Source organism: Falco rusticolus, chromosome 7 (assembly GCF_015220075.1).
Source record: "Falco rusticolus isolate bFalRus1 chromosome 7, bFalRus1.pri, whole genome shotgun sequence".
NCBI lineage: Eukaryota > Metazoa > Chordata > Aves > Falconiformes > Falconidae > Falco > Falco rusticolus.
Window position 1 is genome coordinate 11074164 of NC_051193.1, and position 17287 is coordinate 11091450.

General features: G+C 41.7%; 1 protein-coding gene across 1 annotated transcript in view; it reads left to right on the plus strand.

Moving 5' to 3' along the window:
- Window positions 1-17287, plus strand: part of AGBL1 (ATP/GTP binding protein like 1) — a 332766-nt gene that overhangs the window by 234049 nt on the left and 81430 nt on the right. The window contains exon 22 of the mRNA XM_037393817.1: window positions 8753-8913. Coding sequence (XP_037249714.1) covers window positions 8753-8913 — 161 coding nt within the window. The remainder of the gene's footprint in view (window positions 1-8752; window positions 8914-17287) is intronic.

Consider the following 17287-nt stretch of genomic DNA (forward strand, 5'->3'; position numbering starts at 1 on the left):
GAGTGAGACACAAAAAGGACTGTTTGTGTAGTCAAAAACTAGTTAAAAGGGTGAAAAAAAGTAGGTTGGATACATAAGCATCCTTGGGATGGAAAGAAATTGATAGTAATGTGACTCCAGCTGCCACTCTGAATTGGTGCTAGCCAGTATTTATAATTTTAATGACTGGAAGGCAAAGAGAACAGTAAAATAATAAGATTTACTGTTTGCAGATGATACAAATTACACAGTAGGAAGGAGGACTGAAAGGATGTGGTTACTAGAATGGAAGACAATACATAGGCAGTGGCCAGGTAAAGCATGTTTAAAGGAATAGTTTAAAGCATTCAGATACGTGGTTGGGCTCTGAATTAGCTCTAACTGTCTAGGAAAACATAAGTAGCTATTATAAAGACAGCTTGATGAAGATGTGTGTGCCACGTGCAGCAGCAGCAATGAAGAAAAAAGTAAGATGTCTGCATGTGTGAAGAAAGACATAGGCTTGGAAGATGTTGTAGTATCCCTGTAGACATGAATGGTGATACCTCCTGTGGAGTAGTTTGTTATGGGTTGTTCCTTTTGTAAGAGGCAAAGCAGTGATAAAGAGGAGCTAGAGGGAGCAGATGAAAGTGTTTGGTGGCCTGGAAGGCAGCTTCAGTATGGGGAAAACATTAGGGATACTAGAGCTATTGTGTTATAAAGGGAAGGAATAAAGCGTTATGGTGCAGAGAGCACAGAAGTAACACTAAGCGCGGTGCTGGGGAGAGGCTTTGCCATGACGTGGATGTTTGGTGGCAGTGCAGCAGGAACCAGGCTCCCCAGCCCACTGGATTCCCATCTACATAACACTGCTGCTGGGCCAGGAGACAGTTTCACTGGCCTGCTAGTCTCCATAATGTGCTGGCATGGGAGCAGGGTGGCAGAGATCATGTGGGGCAGGGTGTTACCGGGCTGGAGCAACAGGGATGTCTGGGTCATGCTGTGTCAGCTTCTCACTGAATCTAGTGCTTCAGTCCCTGTGTTGGTGCAAAAATGAGAGGTATCATGATCCTGGGGTCTCATTTTAAACGGGGAGTAAAAGCTCACTAGCCTTGCTGTGTCATTTTGGTGAATACATACTTTCATCACCTCTGTGATGGGAAGAATAGCGTATATTTTATTGGGGGGAGAGGGAAAAGACTGTAAGGTTTCCTCTATTGCAGTTTATAGCACAGTTAATTTTAAGATATAAACTACTTTGGAAGTTCCCAGTATTGCTAATTTAAATACTTTATTTTAAAGCCATACAGAAATCGAACAGTGTTGTGTAATATAATACAAGGATATGTGGCCATTTCATGAAATCAAGATGCAATAATTGATTCTTTATGTAACACATAATCAACCTGGACATCCCCATAGTGGATGGCATTATGAAGACAAATACCTTATTAAGAATTTTTAAAGCGGGTTAGACACTATGAATAGCATCTGCATTTACATTAGCCAGAATAAAGTTATAAGTATAATAAATCATTTTGTTCTAAGGCATGTGGTGATCACCAGCCAGGATTAGAAAATTATTTTATACTTATGGTGAAATACGGCCAAACTGGTTAAATTCATAGCTGAAAATAAGGCTTTGGTGGGCCAGGAATCTGGTCACTTTTCTGTACACTGAGGTTATTTACACAGGCAAAACTTTTAAGTGGAATAGAGGACAGAGAAAAGTGATCCAAGGATTAGGCTGGCAATTTAGGACTTGCAAAATTTTCAGCTTCTTGCTTTTTCCAGACTTCTTTGAGAGCTAATTCATTTGACACAGATTTTGAGACATACTTTGAGCCCACCTCCACACTTAATCTCTGGATATCTCAGGCTATAACTTGTCTGTGACTTGTTTCAGGTTCCACAGTGCTCGGATAGCAGGAAAAAGTAGGTATGTGAAAGTAAGTCAGGGATAGACTACCAATGAATTTTCAAGGCACTGTCAGATGGGGTGACACCACTTAACCTGTTGCAAATACTGGGAGCATGGGGGAGAAAGGTGTTTGCTTGAATAAAGCACTTGATTGTCACCAACATAAGGTAATTGTTTTTTCTTTACACACACTGCCCCAGAATCCCTACCCGACTTGGAACAGTTCCCTGGCTCTGTCCCCTGTCTGCCAGGCAGGAGGTTTAAGCATCCTCGAAGAGCATTTGTTGTCCTTTAGAAATCAGAGTGTTGGGGGTTTTGCACTGTGTTTTAGTTTGGTTTGTTGGTGTGTTTTGGTGTTTTTTGGTTTTTTTTTTAAATTAAAAAAAATAGCATTGTCCATGATTTTTGTTAGCTCTACTATCAAAAACTTGCCCTCTGGACTGTCAACTTCCAAAGACTTCTTCATTGGATGGTGCAGCAGGCTTCTCTTCCCCAAAACTGTCTGCACGTCTGTAGATTGAAACTGAAATACTCCTGACCCTGTCACTGTGAAACAATGCAGATTCTTTCCAAAATGCTCGTTTTCTGGCATGGCATATCATTCACTCAGCCTCTTCAGTTCTGTTTGAAAAGACACTGTGAGAGGGGTGAATGATTGCTCAGTGTCTGCAAAGAGAGGGATATTCTGTCGATGCTAGTCCAGGTTCATCCAGAGCCTAAAAATAGTTCCTAGCGTGTCCACACAGTAATGAATGAGACAGAAAACCAATGTACTACTTAACTTTCTAATAGAAAGCAAGAACTCTGCAAAGAATAGCTTCTTCCTATATGATTTGTCTGCTTAGGGGAGTGCATCCTCATTTCTCTTTCTCTTTTTGTTAATCTTTTGTTCCAAACATGACCACCCTAACAATTATGGCTTACAAAACAAAAAAAAACCAACCCCCAAAACCAGCAAAAACCCACCACAAAACCCAACCCAACCCAAACCAAAAAACCACACACAAACAACAACCTATATAGTATAGTCTGCCCTGGTGCTGCCCAAGAGCACTCTGTCAAAGCTTGGCTTTCTGGTACCCTCTACTCCTCCAGTCTTGTATGCAATGCAGAACAGCATCCGATGGACCTGGAAGTATTCCCTATCCAACTAGTACCTCTCTGGATGTGTGCAGTCTTTGGGGAGGTGGGAAATTAAATCCACCTCTGTCCCCATCTTGCATAGTTTGCAATTTGTTGTTATAAAATACAAGGGAGTGGTGTGTGGGATAGAGTGGCCAGCACAGTAGCTAGCTGAGGCTGGCAAATGCAACACATATAATTTCTTTGGCTCTTCCAGTATATGATGAGCCTGCCATGTGCTGAGCAATGGAGTCATTCATGTAAGCTGATTAAGGAAGGGAAAAAGGACACTGAGGGAGGAGCGGGAAGGAGAGAAGGGTGGAGGGAAAGAATGGGGAGGCAGCTGTAGAAATACTGAATGAAGGTGTGGAGATGGGACGTGAAACAAATAGCTAGTCAGCACAGTGGAAAGGAAGAAACCCTTACCCACAGTAGACCTGCGAATTAATAATCTAAAGAATTGTTTTGCTGGAGAACTTGGCCACAAGTTTTGTTTGCTAAATCACCAGTTCTCCTATGAGCAGGTGTTCCGGACTCTTTCTCCAGCAGATCAGAGAGAGAAGGTATTTCATCTTCCTATTCAATCCATTCCTGTGTTGCCTGTAACATACATATTTTTAACCAGGGAAGAGAGTCCATTTGAATGATTAAAAAAAAAAAAAACCTGCTTCTATTGCTTCTGTACCCAAGAACTTTGCTCAGCCAAAACACCAGCTGAGTTCAGCAAAAGTTTTGTGAGGGGGTTTAAAGCAGGCTGGGCCTTGTTCCCTCAACCATGTGGGCCAAAGTACCAGTTGTATGAGGACAGATGTTCAGTGAGGCACACCTCTCCAAGGGTGAAAAGGGGGTAGAGGTTTTCCACTAGCTTCCTCTTGTTATCATTCCTCTATATCAGCATTCATCGACCCCAGCAACCCCTCCTTCTTTCTCATCCTTTTATCTCTCTCATTCTTTATCTTCTGTCTCAAGCTCCAGTCCCTCTCATTTTTCTTTCTAGAAATTCCTGCTAACCTATTTTTTATTTCACTCTTCAGCCTTTTCTGGCTTGCTTCATCCTCTGAATCTTTTGGCCCAAATTCCCTTCCCCTCCACTCAATCTATTTTGCATACCATACCTGCTACTTAGGCATCTCCGGGGCACAAGAAAACCTGGTTTGTTCCCTACTGTCTCAGCTGTCTAAACAGCCAGTTCCCTGGCATGTGTCTGCCTACTTTGATTCACGGGGGGTTGAAAGGACAGTAACCTTAAGTGCTGACCCAAAGTAAAATTAAGGCTTCAGACACCAGGCACCAAATGTTTCATTCAGCTCCCTGTTTTATCCTCTAGAGCCTCCAAATGGTTTCTATTAGTATTCTGAGAGAGAGCTCACTGATGAAATTAGTAAGAAACCAGACTGTCAATTTATTTATACCCAGCCTTAGGGCATAACCGTTGTGCATGTGTAAAGCTATCGAGATGGAGAAAATATTCTGTAAGTGTGTATGTATATGTATTGACTGGAAGTGAATTTGCAGGGAAAAGCTGTTGCCCCAAGGACTGAACAGTGACCAAAAGCGGGAGAGGCCACTGAAGTGGCCGTGTTGCCTGTCAAAGATCCCTTTTAGGGAACAATTGATCACTCCGAAATCTTCCGTCTACTTGTGTTTATTAGCATTTTCCAATTATAACTTTACTTTGTTACTCTTGTGGAGAAATTTCTCATTTAACTTCCGGATTTCTTCCACCTTCTTCAACAATCTCTGTGTTATGAAACTACTGCTGCCTTTGGCTGTGGGAGTATTTAAAGCATATGAGTAACGAATAACAAAGTTTTTCCATTGCATTGTCATTTAGCCTGTGAAGAATTTTGAGGGCAAGATGAGAGATACTGGAAACATTTAGTTGTGGATATTTATTTGATGCATCAGTGCTGAGTATGAATGAACTGTTTTTCCAGCATTATTTGATCAATTTTGTTTAGGAAAATTTGTATTGACAACAACCTGGTGAAGTGATAAGTCAAGGAGTAGGTTTATTTTGTGCTCCCCAGTTTCCTATTACTGAGATGGTGTCAACTGAGAGATGTGAGAATCCTACTGTCCCAGCAGTTATGCTAGCAATGGTTTTGGCAGAAAAGGCAAGAAATTAATTGGTTTAACAAGACTAAGATTTAATAGACCAATTGTCTGTTTCATTCATCTGATTGGCCGTGTTGCCTACCTCTGAAATTTATTTCTTCCCATGGAAAATAAATATGTCCAAAACTTGAACTGTTACTAGGTGTTGGCTTCTCCTGTGCTGACAATGTGAAAAAAGGATTAGGAAAATTTGTTTAGCTCCATTAGTCTCTGTAACAGCCAGGAAAAAATTAACCTATTATCCCTTAACATGATGCTTGCAAAAGACTGCATGACAAGACCCGTGGGACCAATTTGTATCGTGCAGTGGAGCATGATGCATCAAGCTGATGCTGGTCCACACTGGTACCTTCATGTAACAGAAAGCAGAAACTGTGTGGAGATATAAGCTGATCATCAAAGTAGGATAGTTTTGTTAGTATGTTTCTGAGGCTGGACTAATTAGGACTGATGAGCTTGTCTGCAGCTTTCTGGTGCAGATACTGTTTCCTGCTTCAGAGTTTACTTAGATTCTGCTGGCTTGGAATACTCTGCACCATGCTCCGCTGCTCGCACAGATGTGTCCAGAGGAGGACAGAGCTGTAAAGCATTGTGCTAGGGAGAAAGATGGGGTCACCGAGAATCCAGAGTGGCAGGACACTGCAGGGGACATGCCGTCACACAGAGCAGCTTCCTCCTGCACAGCTGTGACAAACGGACCGTATAGTGTCACTATATGTAAAAGCAAGACAGCTTCCCTGCCGTGGAGATATGCTTTCCACCAGCTTCTTACACCAAGCCAAAGCGCACCACTTCTGCCATTCCTTTCTTCTTTCTTGCATTTCTTGTAAAATATTTTCACAACTCTGAGTTTGTAGGCGCAATCTCAAAGTTTTTACAGCTGTGTGCGCTGCACAGCTACAAGGGAAATGCCTGGAGACCAGGCTTCCCTTTCAACAATGCAAGTGGGACCAATTATTAACCACTACACCAGCTCCTGGCATTACTGACAGATGCCATCAATAACGTTAGTTTGATATGTCAGTTCTGTCAACAGCTTCAGTTAATGGTAGTCATGCTACACATCTCCAGCTCCACCCTCTGCTGAGAGCTGAGGAGGGAGGAAGGGGAGAGAGAGAATTATCTGAGTTAAAAAATAAAAGTCTGTCTGTTTGAAGTGAATAAAGTATGTTAACAAGTAATCCTCTAGCTGAGGTTTCCAGCTGTTACTCCTGAGCTGTCTGGTATCAAAGCAATATGGGTCCATCGTACAGCAGCTAACTTCAGTGCGTGAGCAATTACTGTCTGAGGTTTCTGAGCTGTATTATAGTTTTATTATTATTATTTCTCTGCTCATAGTTTCTTAAGGCCTCTTCATATCCTGAATAAAGCTCCAGGGAATCATAAAGCCACAGGCTGAGTTTTAACACAGTCACTGTTCACATCTCCTGGATTGATAGGTATTTAGTATGTTGCCTTGATCTTGGAAGCAAGACCCTGAGATGCACCCCAGGGAAAGCCATGAGATGTTCTTTGTATTTTTTGCCCCTGAGAAAATAACTTTTGCTGTGGAAATGATATATTTTTCGCTCAGAAATGTCACCACTTCTGTCTGCCGGCTGTAACTCTGCCACACTAAAATATCCTGTGTCTTTTAAAGTAAAATAATACAACATTTAGGAATCTATGCAGAGCTGCTAAGCACTCTCATTGTTTTGTGTTAATGACCCTTTGTTCCCATAAACCTCTCCTTCTGTTTTCTTACTGTTATTAATTATTGCTACAGTTCATTGTACCTAAGGCTTGCAATGGAGGTGAATGGGATGGAGAGAAGAAATGGTGTCAGACATTTGCCCAATGTGATAAAAATACTTGAGACTGTTCTGAGAGCAGAAGTCAGTACTCCAGAGACCTTAGACCCTGCCTATCGCTGCAGCTATGTTTTCTTGGATTCTCTGCGTGCTTTTCTGGGCAGGTCCTGTGCTTATCTAGTTGTCCAGCCACTCAGTATATGTTTGAGCTCTGTATTATTTTGTGGTGTTCATGTTCATCATCATAATTACAGATTCATGCTTTGCTCACAGGGTCTCAGAAAGGAAACAGCATTACAATATCATTACTATATGAAAATGCATTTCTTATTCGATAGGGTGTTTGTAATGCTAGATGATATTCGTATGGGCTGAACTCTTAGAGGTGAAGCAGTGGTTTTCATCCTGTCCAAGCAGCCTGTTTCCTCTAACAAAAAAGCACAAAAAAAGCTTTACAAGAGAGCTGCAGAAGTTTATGTGAGAAATCTCCTTTCTTCCATCCACCTGCCTGGTTTTGGCTCAGAAATAATCTTTCAGCTCTACAGAGCTGCTCGGACCCAAGGATCCCAAAGCACTTTACAAATGTAACAACTTTACACTGAAAAACAAGATATAAAAATCGGCATGATATCAGAGCTCAGGCTCCTGTCATGGATTACCAGAGCACGTATGGCTTCATTACCCTTAAGATGTCCACTAACAAATACCTAGTAGAGAGTCAAGTTCGGGCCACGCCGGCACAGCGCTCACACCACGCATAAGGCTAGTGCCAGCCCCGTGAGCGTGGACTCCTGAGAGTTGCTAAGGAAACGGTCTTGGAGATGGAGCTGAAGAGATGTTTTGTGCTGCAAAAGCACATAGGGCTGGTACTGGGAGAGGCAGCAATTGTTCAGCAATTGATTCAACCCCTGATGTGTTAGCATTAAAGACTACACATGATTCAGTCACTGAATGCCAAAGATGAGGGATTTTGCAGTTTCTTAGTTTCTTTCCAGTATATCTGAGCTTTGTTTATCTCCTGCCCTCTCACTGCTTGTATGAAACTGACATCGATGTCAGACATGGACTTATTCCCATGCAGGTCCTCGGTGTGTTCCTTCTTTGCTAGATCTTTATTTTATTTTTTTTAATTAGTGAAAAAACAAATTCGGACTATTCATAATCATGGTTCTTCCAAGCAAGGATCCACACCTTGGATGAGTTCTCCCTTGAAAGATTACATTGATAATCCAAACCTTTTGTGCTTCTCTGTCTCTGCTTGTCTCTGCTAGAAAGACATCAGCTTTTAATAGACTGAGAAATTCCTTAGAGGTGTTTGTTGTTTTGCAATTACTTTACAATTGATTTTCTTAAAAACCAATTCATAACTTGTTAAAGATCTCTTTCCCCCTTCTCTCCCCACCCCCCACAGTTTCCTTTTTTATCTTTGTCACTGCCCAGTGTTTAAAATCTTAGGACCTATTTTTTTCCCTGTTGCTTAGGGAGGGGACTTGTCTACAGAAAGAAAGAAAAAACAAGTCCTAATGATTTGTAAATGTGGATTTACAGTGAGATCCTCCTGGGCTGTGAGTCTAATTCTTACAATGATGACTTCTGCAAAGGTAGTTGAGGTAGTTAAACTATTTGCCTGTGTTTGCCCATTTGCAAAGTAGAGGCTATTTTAGAACAGCTTCTGTAGACCAATTGCTGTCAGTTAATTTTGCAAATAATTCTGTGGGCAAATTTCCATACGTCGCAAATGTGAATTAACCCCTAATGCGGAATGGAAGGAGGAATGCTGACCCTTTCCATGTCATCATGAAATGTACACTCGGCACTGAACCTTTTTGCGCCTCTCCATCAGGGCTTGCAGCTGGGAACTCAAGAGCTGGAGGAGATGGGAAGCAAGTTCTGCCTTGGTTTGCTCATTCTGCACCTCAAATCCCTGCCCTGCAGCAAGAAGGTGATGGCTCAGGCAGCACGCCTGCTGGATCTGGAGGAGGAGATAACAGACCGGGCACAAAGGTCAGTGATAGCAGTATTCAGAGGGTTCTCCTGTAGGAATCACGTTGGTGGGGATATGTTTTGGGTTTTAATCTACAGAAATGGACTCTCCTTATAGCTGAAACTCGAACCTTGGGAACTGGAGTGTATTGAGAGTAATTGGAAACGAATATACAACGGACTTCCAAAGGAACTACTAAAACAGTGGTTCCATGCCTTGCAACCATTAAAGTGGATAAAAAAGGGTGAAAGAAAAGCACCTGATTTATATTTTCCACTGAATTTCAATTTACTTATCAAAACATTACTGAAGCATAGGGGTGGTACTGCCCCAGAAAAATACATTAGCAGGAAATGTTTCTCTGCTGGAGTGGGAGGTGGTGTTCTGCCCCCCTCAGGTCCTCAATGGAGGAGATCTCTTACAATCTTAGAGCTGCAGAGTAGGGAACAAGTATTGCAGGTTCAAAAAGGACTTTGGTGGCATGGCTTGGAAACTATAGGCGTGATTCTTCAAGGATACTCCCATTTAGAGCATTAGATTTGGGACTTTATGATGTATAAGACAAAGTTGTGATCCCACTGATTATTTAGGAGGTGTTTTTCCAAACTGCAAAATTAATTTGCTTCCTACATTCAATGGGATGTATTTAAGTGAGGTAGCTCTGTTATAAATATACAGGGAATTTCATCTGGATAAGTATCAAGAGTATGGCACTCTTCAACTTGAGTTTGTGATAAAGCAGAAATATATATATTCTTTCTAGGCCACTGTCACTTGTTAGCGCTATGTGCAAGCGCATATGCTTGCAATAATGTTTTTCCAAGACAAACAGAGAAAGAAAACTTAGCGATATGATTTGAAGCTCCCCAATCGCTTTGTCATCAAAGAGCACTCGGCTTCATCAATGAAAAGCAAGTTTTTCACTAGCAGAAATGCCCCCATAATTTACAGCAGGCTTCCAGTCTTCTCCCTACAGGGATACTTAACCGACATTACCACCACCTGTTCCTCATGCTGAAACCATTCTTACAAGCTTGTTCACAGTTTTTAATGTTTATGAGGGACAATGAAAAAAGAGGGCTAAAACGCAGAGAACATTCCTTTGGGTTAGCTGTGCTCACTTGTATGTGTGAACATATAAAGGAAGCAGTTAAGGCGTATGCTAACCACCATCCATGTTGTGGACAACCATCCAACAAATCGTTGGTATATCATTAGAGAGAACTACTGAAGCCTGGCTAGGCGGATGATTTTGAGATATAAATCAAACTCTCACTTTCAAGCTAGAGCTAGAAGGGCCTTTGCATAAAAGTAACTTCTCTTATGGGAAGAAAAACGTTGAATCCTGACTAGCCTCAGACACTAAAAAAAAACATCTGGTCTCAGTAACTTGGTAAGCATTTTCCTTGATCTTTGTAGGCTTCTCTTATTTTTTTCCTTTAGTTGGCTTTATATTAATGTGAATTCATTACATTTTCCCAGTATTATGTGGCAGTTGATCATTACCAAAATAATAGTAAAAAGCTCTCTAATTACAAATATTTTCAAAGAAGCTTAACAAAGAAAAAAAAAAAAAGTCCCCTTACTTTGTAGAACTCCCATATTGTTACAAATGTGCCCATAGTAGCTGAAAGCAAGGCCTCCTGCTCCTTCAGGTTTGCCTGGCATTAATGACTATCTCCATGGCATCCAGGGACGTAATGTCACTGCTGAAAGGCAACGAGACGGTTACTTGTTCGTTTTTACTCCACTGGGTATAATTGCAGGTTTGTGGAATTTTAGAGCTTAGGTGCAATTTGTTACCCTTTGCAGGCCAGGTTAACAGCTGCATTGTTTAGTGCCACCTAGATATGTCATATTGCAGGGGCTTCTTGCAGAAAGTTGGGGGAAAGGAGATGCAGGCAACAAAGGGCTTGCTAGCATATTCTTTTTTAAAAAATAAATAATTCATGGAAAATTATTGTGCAGTATATTGATCCTGATTCAGAAAATTAATACTTTGCCCTTGGGGCTCTGTGAGTCTAGCCGAGAGAATTGCATGATTTGATTGTAGTGGGAATAGGAGCCCTTCTGGAACCAATGGAAGAATGCAGAATACAGAGAGCATACTGCTACTGGCGGGAGGGCAGCTATTTTGACACCTCTGTCTCAACTCACTTTGGGGGGAAAAAAAAATATTCTCCATCAAAACATTTCTCTGGAGGTAGCTGAGGGGTACTGCTCAGTCTAGTCTCACTCTGTAAAGATTAAGTGTAATCTAGCTCTTTTAGGTAGCACAAGGAGGTCACCAGAGCCTTGCAGCTTACTGGTGATCTATCATTACATCAATGGAAATTATACTCACCTGCTTCCTAGACTAGACCCATCTTTATGCATTTAAGGAGAATTCAACATTTTAATTGTTTGTTGACCTTGTCTTCTGTGGTTAACGCAAGCATGCACAGCATCCTTGGATGATTTCTGTACTCTCTGCTTCTGAAAATGTGAGTAGGTGTGAATGAACGTACCCAAATTTTTGTGTACATCTGTCAAAGCAGAGCCAGACTTGGTGATCCTTCAGGTGCAACACAGGAAAAGTCTGGTCAGTTGCCTTATGCAATTTCTTTCTTATATGCTTTTCATCATGAACTGTGGTAGCTTTAAACAATTTACAGGCTATCCCTAATTCCAGAGGTCTGCACTGTCCTGGTCCCAGGAAATGCTATGCATGATAGATATTTAGGTGTGAAGTAATAGCTCTGACTGTAGCTAATGTTTTCTGGCAAAAAACATGTGATGTGTCCCACAGAATGTCCTGCTGACATGTCTAGAAAACGGTACAAATGCGGGTGATTCTTATCAAAGCAGTATTCACCATTATCAGAGAAAACAATTAGTATTGTTCAACCTTGATGAAAATGCTAATTTTATTTGGTTGTTAGGGTTTTATTTTGTGGAAAACAAGCTGAATTTAAGCTGTGAGCAGTGTGGTGTACTGCACAGTACTTATGTTAAATAGGTCTACCTTGATCTAATGTGTTTCCTAAATACGCGTTTCTGAGTGCCCATCTCTGTAGTACTCTGGGTGACAGGTCAAGCCATGGAACATGAAGTTAATCCAGCACTGGATATAGCTGACTCCCAGATGAAATGTCTCGTTGCAAAGATACGTAGATCAAAAGCTGTGGAGCCAGAGGTCTCTTCTGTTGTGAAATCCCTGCAGTTCATGTCCTGTATTAGTCTGTCTTTGCCCTAGTGTCTGGTGTGCGGGGCATTGACTTGGCATCTCAGCATCTCCCTCCGACAGCAAACATTTTCACCTGTCAAGGTTTATAACTGTATCTGTCTTTTAATTTTCCTGTTCAGGCTGTCTCTGTTCTGGGTATTTTGCAGCCTTATTCTTTCACCGCTACTGTGAAGGGGATGAAGGAGCAGGCTGAACCCTGCTCGCTTCCCTGGAATAAACTATTTGCTGTGCACTTTATATAGATCTGTCAGAATCAGTGGTCAGTAAATTGGAGCAAGGTAATAGCTGTCAGGGAAGTGACTGGTCTAATGGAGGCATCCTGTGTGAATGGGGGATTTCTCACACCACATCACAGCCGTTGTATTCAGTGTGGTGTCTCCAAGAAGCCAAGGTGGACGAAACCTTTAGCAGACCTAACTAAATAGTTTGGTACACAGGCAAGAATTTCTTCCTGCCCCCAGTTTACAGTCTATCTTACCCCTACAGTGAACTGTAAACAGAATCACTTACGAGAGAGCGGAGTAACTGTTGGAATAAGTTCGCAGCAGAGGCAGAATAGCAAAGTAGCTGCATCTGAGAATAAGTAAGGGGGGGATGAACCTCCACCTGTGGAGCTGTACTGCTAGTGGGACAGTAGAGCATTTCCCCTAAAACCAGGAAGTCCTTGGACATCATGAAGCTGGCCTAACAGCTCCTGTGTCACTGGTCCTCTACATATCTTCGTGGCAGCTGTCTCACTAACATGACAAAAGGTGGAGAAAGTATAAGGTGCAGTATACACATAAGAAACATTAGAGCTACAATGTGTGATGGCGAGGAAGAGGGGTGAAACTGCTCCAGGTGTTCGTTAGTCTCTTAATTATCAACCTGTGCTCCTGGAACACTTCATATTAATTTTCACATTTCTTTTAGGCATTTTCACCCTCAGGTTGCACAAGAGCTATTTAGGGGACTTAGTTGTTTGTGGCTTTTTTCCCCACAAGTGATATTTAGGTGGTTTTCTGCATCAAATAGCCCTTTTCCCACCAGCATTGAGTAGGGTTGGTCTACTCTGCCAAGGTCAGAGGCCAGCTATGTGGAGAACTTTCTGGGCTTTGCAGCCACCTTCAGAAGACAAAGTCACGTGTCAGATGTTCATACAGGCAATTTATTCTGCCCGCTCTCACACTCGGCCTCACAAGCACGTTATAGCCATGCCCTAGGACGAATCACTAATTTTGTGTTTCCAGCCTCCCACCGTGCTGTACAGACAATGCTGGCATTCAGAAGCTCTCTGCTGGGAAAATGAAATGCCAGCTTGTACTTTGGACATTGTGGTTTTTGATAATAGGTTTCATGCCTCATTTGCTGTAAAAGCAATTAGGTTTTAAGTCAACGCTGTCCAGGTAACTTCACATTTGTCATGAGGATGGGAAGTGACTGTTCACCTAAAACAGGTTTGAGAGAAAGAGAGAAAGCAAGAACAACCTTCCACTATAGGTATCCTCCCCTTCTTCCTCACGGTTTGAACTGGTGGCACATTCCTTTATTTTCCTTTCCTTTGCCCTTCAGGTTGGGCCTAGGAAGTGTTTTGCATACGCTGCCACAATTGTAGCCATTTGTTCATGAGACACATCTTACATGTTGAGACAAGCTTTTGTGAAGTCATTATGTATTTTCTGCTGACTCAGATACTATTAATCTCCTGTGTTTCTTCATCATTTCTTACCTCTCTTGAGGAGAGCCAAATCTCTTTCCACCCCAGATGGTAAATATGTTTAGCTCTGCTATTAATCAAAAGTAGAAGGCTTAAGTACTGTTCTGGTCCTTTGTCCAGATGTAATCTTTTCATCTTCCATATGCCCAGAGGAGTTAGATTGGTCAGCGTATGGATGGCAAATCCAAGAATTGACAAGAAGGATTTGCAGATCGTTTGGAACTGTGCTTGCTCTTCTTCTATACCGTATTGATGCACCATCATGATCCTGGGTACTATTGAACTTTTGGATTTCCCATCTTTTCACTATAATGCACCTTGCTCTCATTACGGCTGTGCAAGCAGTTCCGCTCACCTTTTAAGCTATGTGACCAAAATGTGATTCAGATCAAACTAGCGATTTTGGGGAGATGAAGCAGAAAAGAAAGAGGAAAGTTCAAACAACAAAATAATGCAGATGGAAAGCAGTGTGCTCACTTTGTTTGGGGTATCTTTAGTGCATCTTTGAATAGCAGAAATGTAGTATTATACTTGTGTGCAATGATGGGAGGTGGTTCCCTTGTCTGCTGGTTTGGGTCTTCCTATACTTACAGATGAATGTGTGTGTTGTTCCTTGATGTTATATTTGTTTTGATTGTACAAACTGGAACAAATTTCAGCTGAAGGGTTTGAGTGCAAGATAGTGCTTCACCCTGTGAAATACCCCATCACCCCAGAATCAGGGTATACCTGCACTCATGGCATCCAGTCCCCTGAGGCAGACTGGACAGTTGGACTCTGGGGAGTCCTCTGACATCTGGATGAAGATGAAAGTGCTCTTTCATAATTTCATTTAGTGAATCTAACCCGACGGGGAAAAAACCAGCAGGAATTATTTGACTGTTTTGATTCAGATTTCTATTTGATTGAAGCTTCGTTTTTCTTTAAGTAAGGATTTAGCGCGTTTTTAACCTTGATCATCTGTAGACATTAAATACTTTGTGGCAGGTTTCAGAAGAGGAGGTTGTTTATTGATTCTGTTTTTTAGCTTAGTCACAGATTTTCTTGCTGGTAAAGGAATTTGAAATTTCTACTGCTTTATGAGCATCTCTGGATGTGGTATTTCTGTATTTGCATGCTGGAGAGAAAAGCGCTGTGGAAATGCATTTACCTAACTAAGGCAAACCACCATGTCTCTTTGGTGGTGTAGAGCATGGGGCAAAAGGAGTTTCTAAGGTATTTTGTTTCACACTTGTGAGAGCACAGTCTAACATTAATGCAATGTGACAGGTGTGAGTAGCTGAAGCTGGGCTTCAGCTTTGGAGCGCTCTCGTGTTGCTGTAACTATTTAGGATCAGTTCAGGAAATGCCTTAACTCCTGACTGACATACAACACTCTCCAGTGATCTTTCACACTGATGTTGCAAAAGAGTGATACCTTCTTGCCTCCTCCAGGGTCTGATGTAAAGAATTGCAGCCTTTGCTAGTGAGAGAAAAAAAAAAACCTCAGATGTCAAGCTTGGATCCGTTACTGACTTTCGATTTTACTATCATGTGCCTTGGTAATCAGGTTTTCTAAATAAGAATGCATACCTTCTTCTATCCACCCCTTCATACTTCTTATCCTGCACTCTTCAGCGTCTTTGTTATGTGAGAATACAAGCCCAGTGAATTCTTTGGAGGTTCAGCCAAGCAATGCAGCCTATAATGAATATATTTGGTATTCAGAAGGCTTTCATGTAGCTGTTCACAGGTGAGCCACTGTAATTCCGCAACTTTACATTAACACTTTCTGGAGCCATTGCTATTTTCCTCCTATTGATTTTTATTATTATTATTATTATTATTATGAAATAGCTTGGGAGCTGCACAGCTTCTGTTGATTGTTATCAAATGCCAGTGCCAGCTATGCCAGGCTGGCTACAATTATTCATGCTTATTTCAGAGCTAATTAATTTATCTTGTAATAGCTAATAATAGCCATTTAAATAGCAGCAGAAAGGAAGGAGAGGAAAAGAGCAAATGGAAGTGAAAGAGATCATAGGAGGAGCTTCAAACACGCATTAAAGCACCGCTTGCTATCTTATCTGTCTGAGGTTACTCAAATTATCGTACACTTACAGATCTGACTGGACTACAGATAATGAACTGTATATATCCAGCAGAACAAATGGGGTCTGCATTGCCCTTTCAGTGAGGCATATTGCTATAGTACTGTCTGGTATTAGACATTTTCGTATTGATTAGGAGCGTCTGTATTTCTGTGCTGCAGTCCTTTCCCCTTAAGATCTAACTTGAAATATGAAAGCCACTGGGGCCCTTCACATGCTGGGATAAAAAATAAAGCTGATAGCTATCAGGGCTTCAGAAGTGATTCCCATTTATGAAGTATCCCCCAGAGGAAAGCATTATGAGGGACGCACACTTTCCTTTGAGGTGGCCTTTATATAGACCAGGATAGTGCTGGCACTGAAAGAGAACAGGTGGGGTTTTTCTAAGAGGGTGCAAAAGATGATAGGAGCATCAGCCTGTTTAGCCTATTAGTCATCCTGAATGCAGGCAGAGGCTGGATTTCAGGCTGAACATGTCACAGGTCTAGTGCTGAAGAGGCAGGTTCGGACGTCTACGTATAGCCTTATATAAACAATATGTATACTGCAGCAGCAGCTGAAACACCAGTTGTATTAGATTTGGGGCTGTGGCACAACAGCAGGAGGAGATAACTTTGTCAGTGCAACTCTACTGATGATATTGGTCCTTTGCTTTCGGCTCTTTGACTTTATTAAGAGGATATGGATAACAAGGCATAACTGTGGTGGAAGTCCTTGTATCTTTGGGCTGGTGGAACCATGGATAAACAATGAGGATATTTCAAGGATCTTGGTGAATGAGTGTTTTGTAGTGGGACTTTTCCAAATGGTGTCCCTAGAGTCCCAAAAGAACTTGAGACTTGTGAAAACCAGAGAACAGACAGATCTTTCATACCAATACATGCTACAGTAACTTCCTTCAGGCAAGAGAAGGAATGAGAGAGCAGGATCGTAGTTAGGCAAAATGCACTTCCATACCTTTAGAAGAATTATGTTTTTGTGGAAGTAGTGTATTTTGCCTCTGATGAGTCATTCTATTTGTTGCAATTGTCACTTTAGGTGACTTTAATTAATCTGTCCACAGCTCCTAACAGAGCCTCTTGAAGAAGATGCTCATGTAGGTAAAAATTAGACTGTTTGAGGGTCAAAACAGGCTTTTCTCTTCCATGTGTTGAAGAGTTAATTATAGGGCCTAGATCACAGGAACAACACACTTTTTGATCAGGATTGTTTGGATCAAATGCTTCACCATGTGCAGTTCTCACCTCTTGGATCCAGCATAGGGGCTCAGATGTCCAGGTATGATAAAATTTAGAAAGAAACCAAAATGAATGCCAGTATGTCTCCCCACTCATCAGTAGCATCAGAGCTTCACAGTGCTGCATAGCAGTGGTGGTGACGGT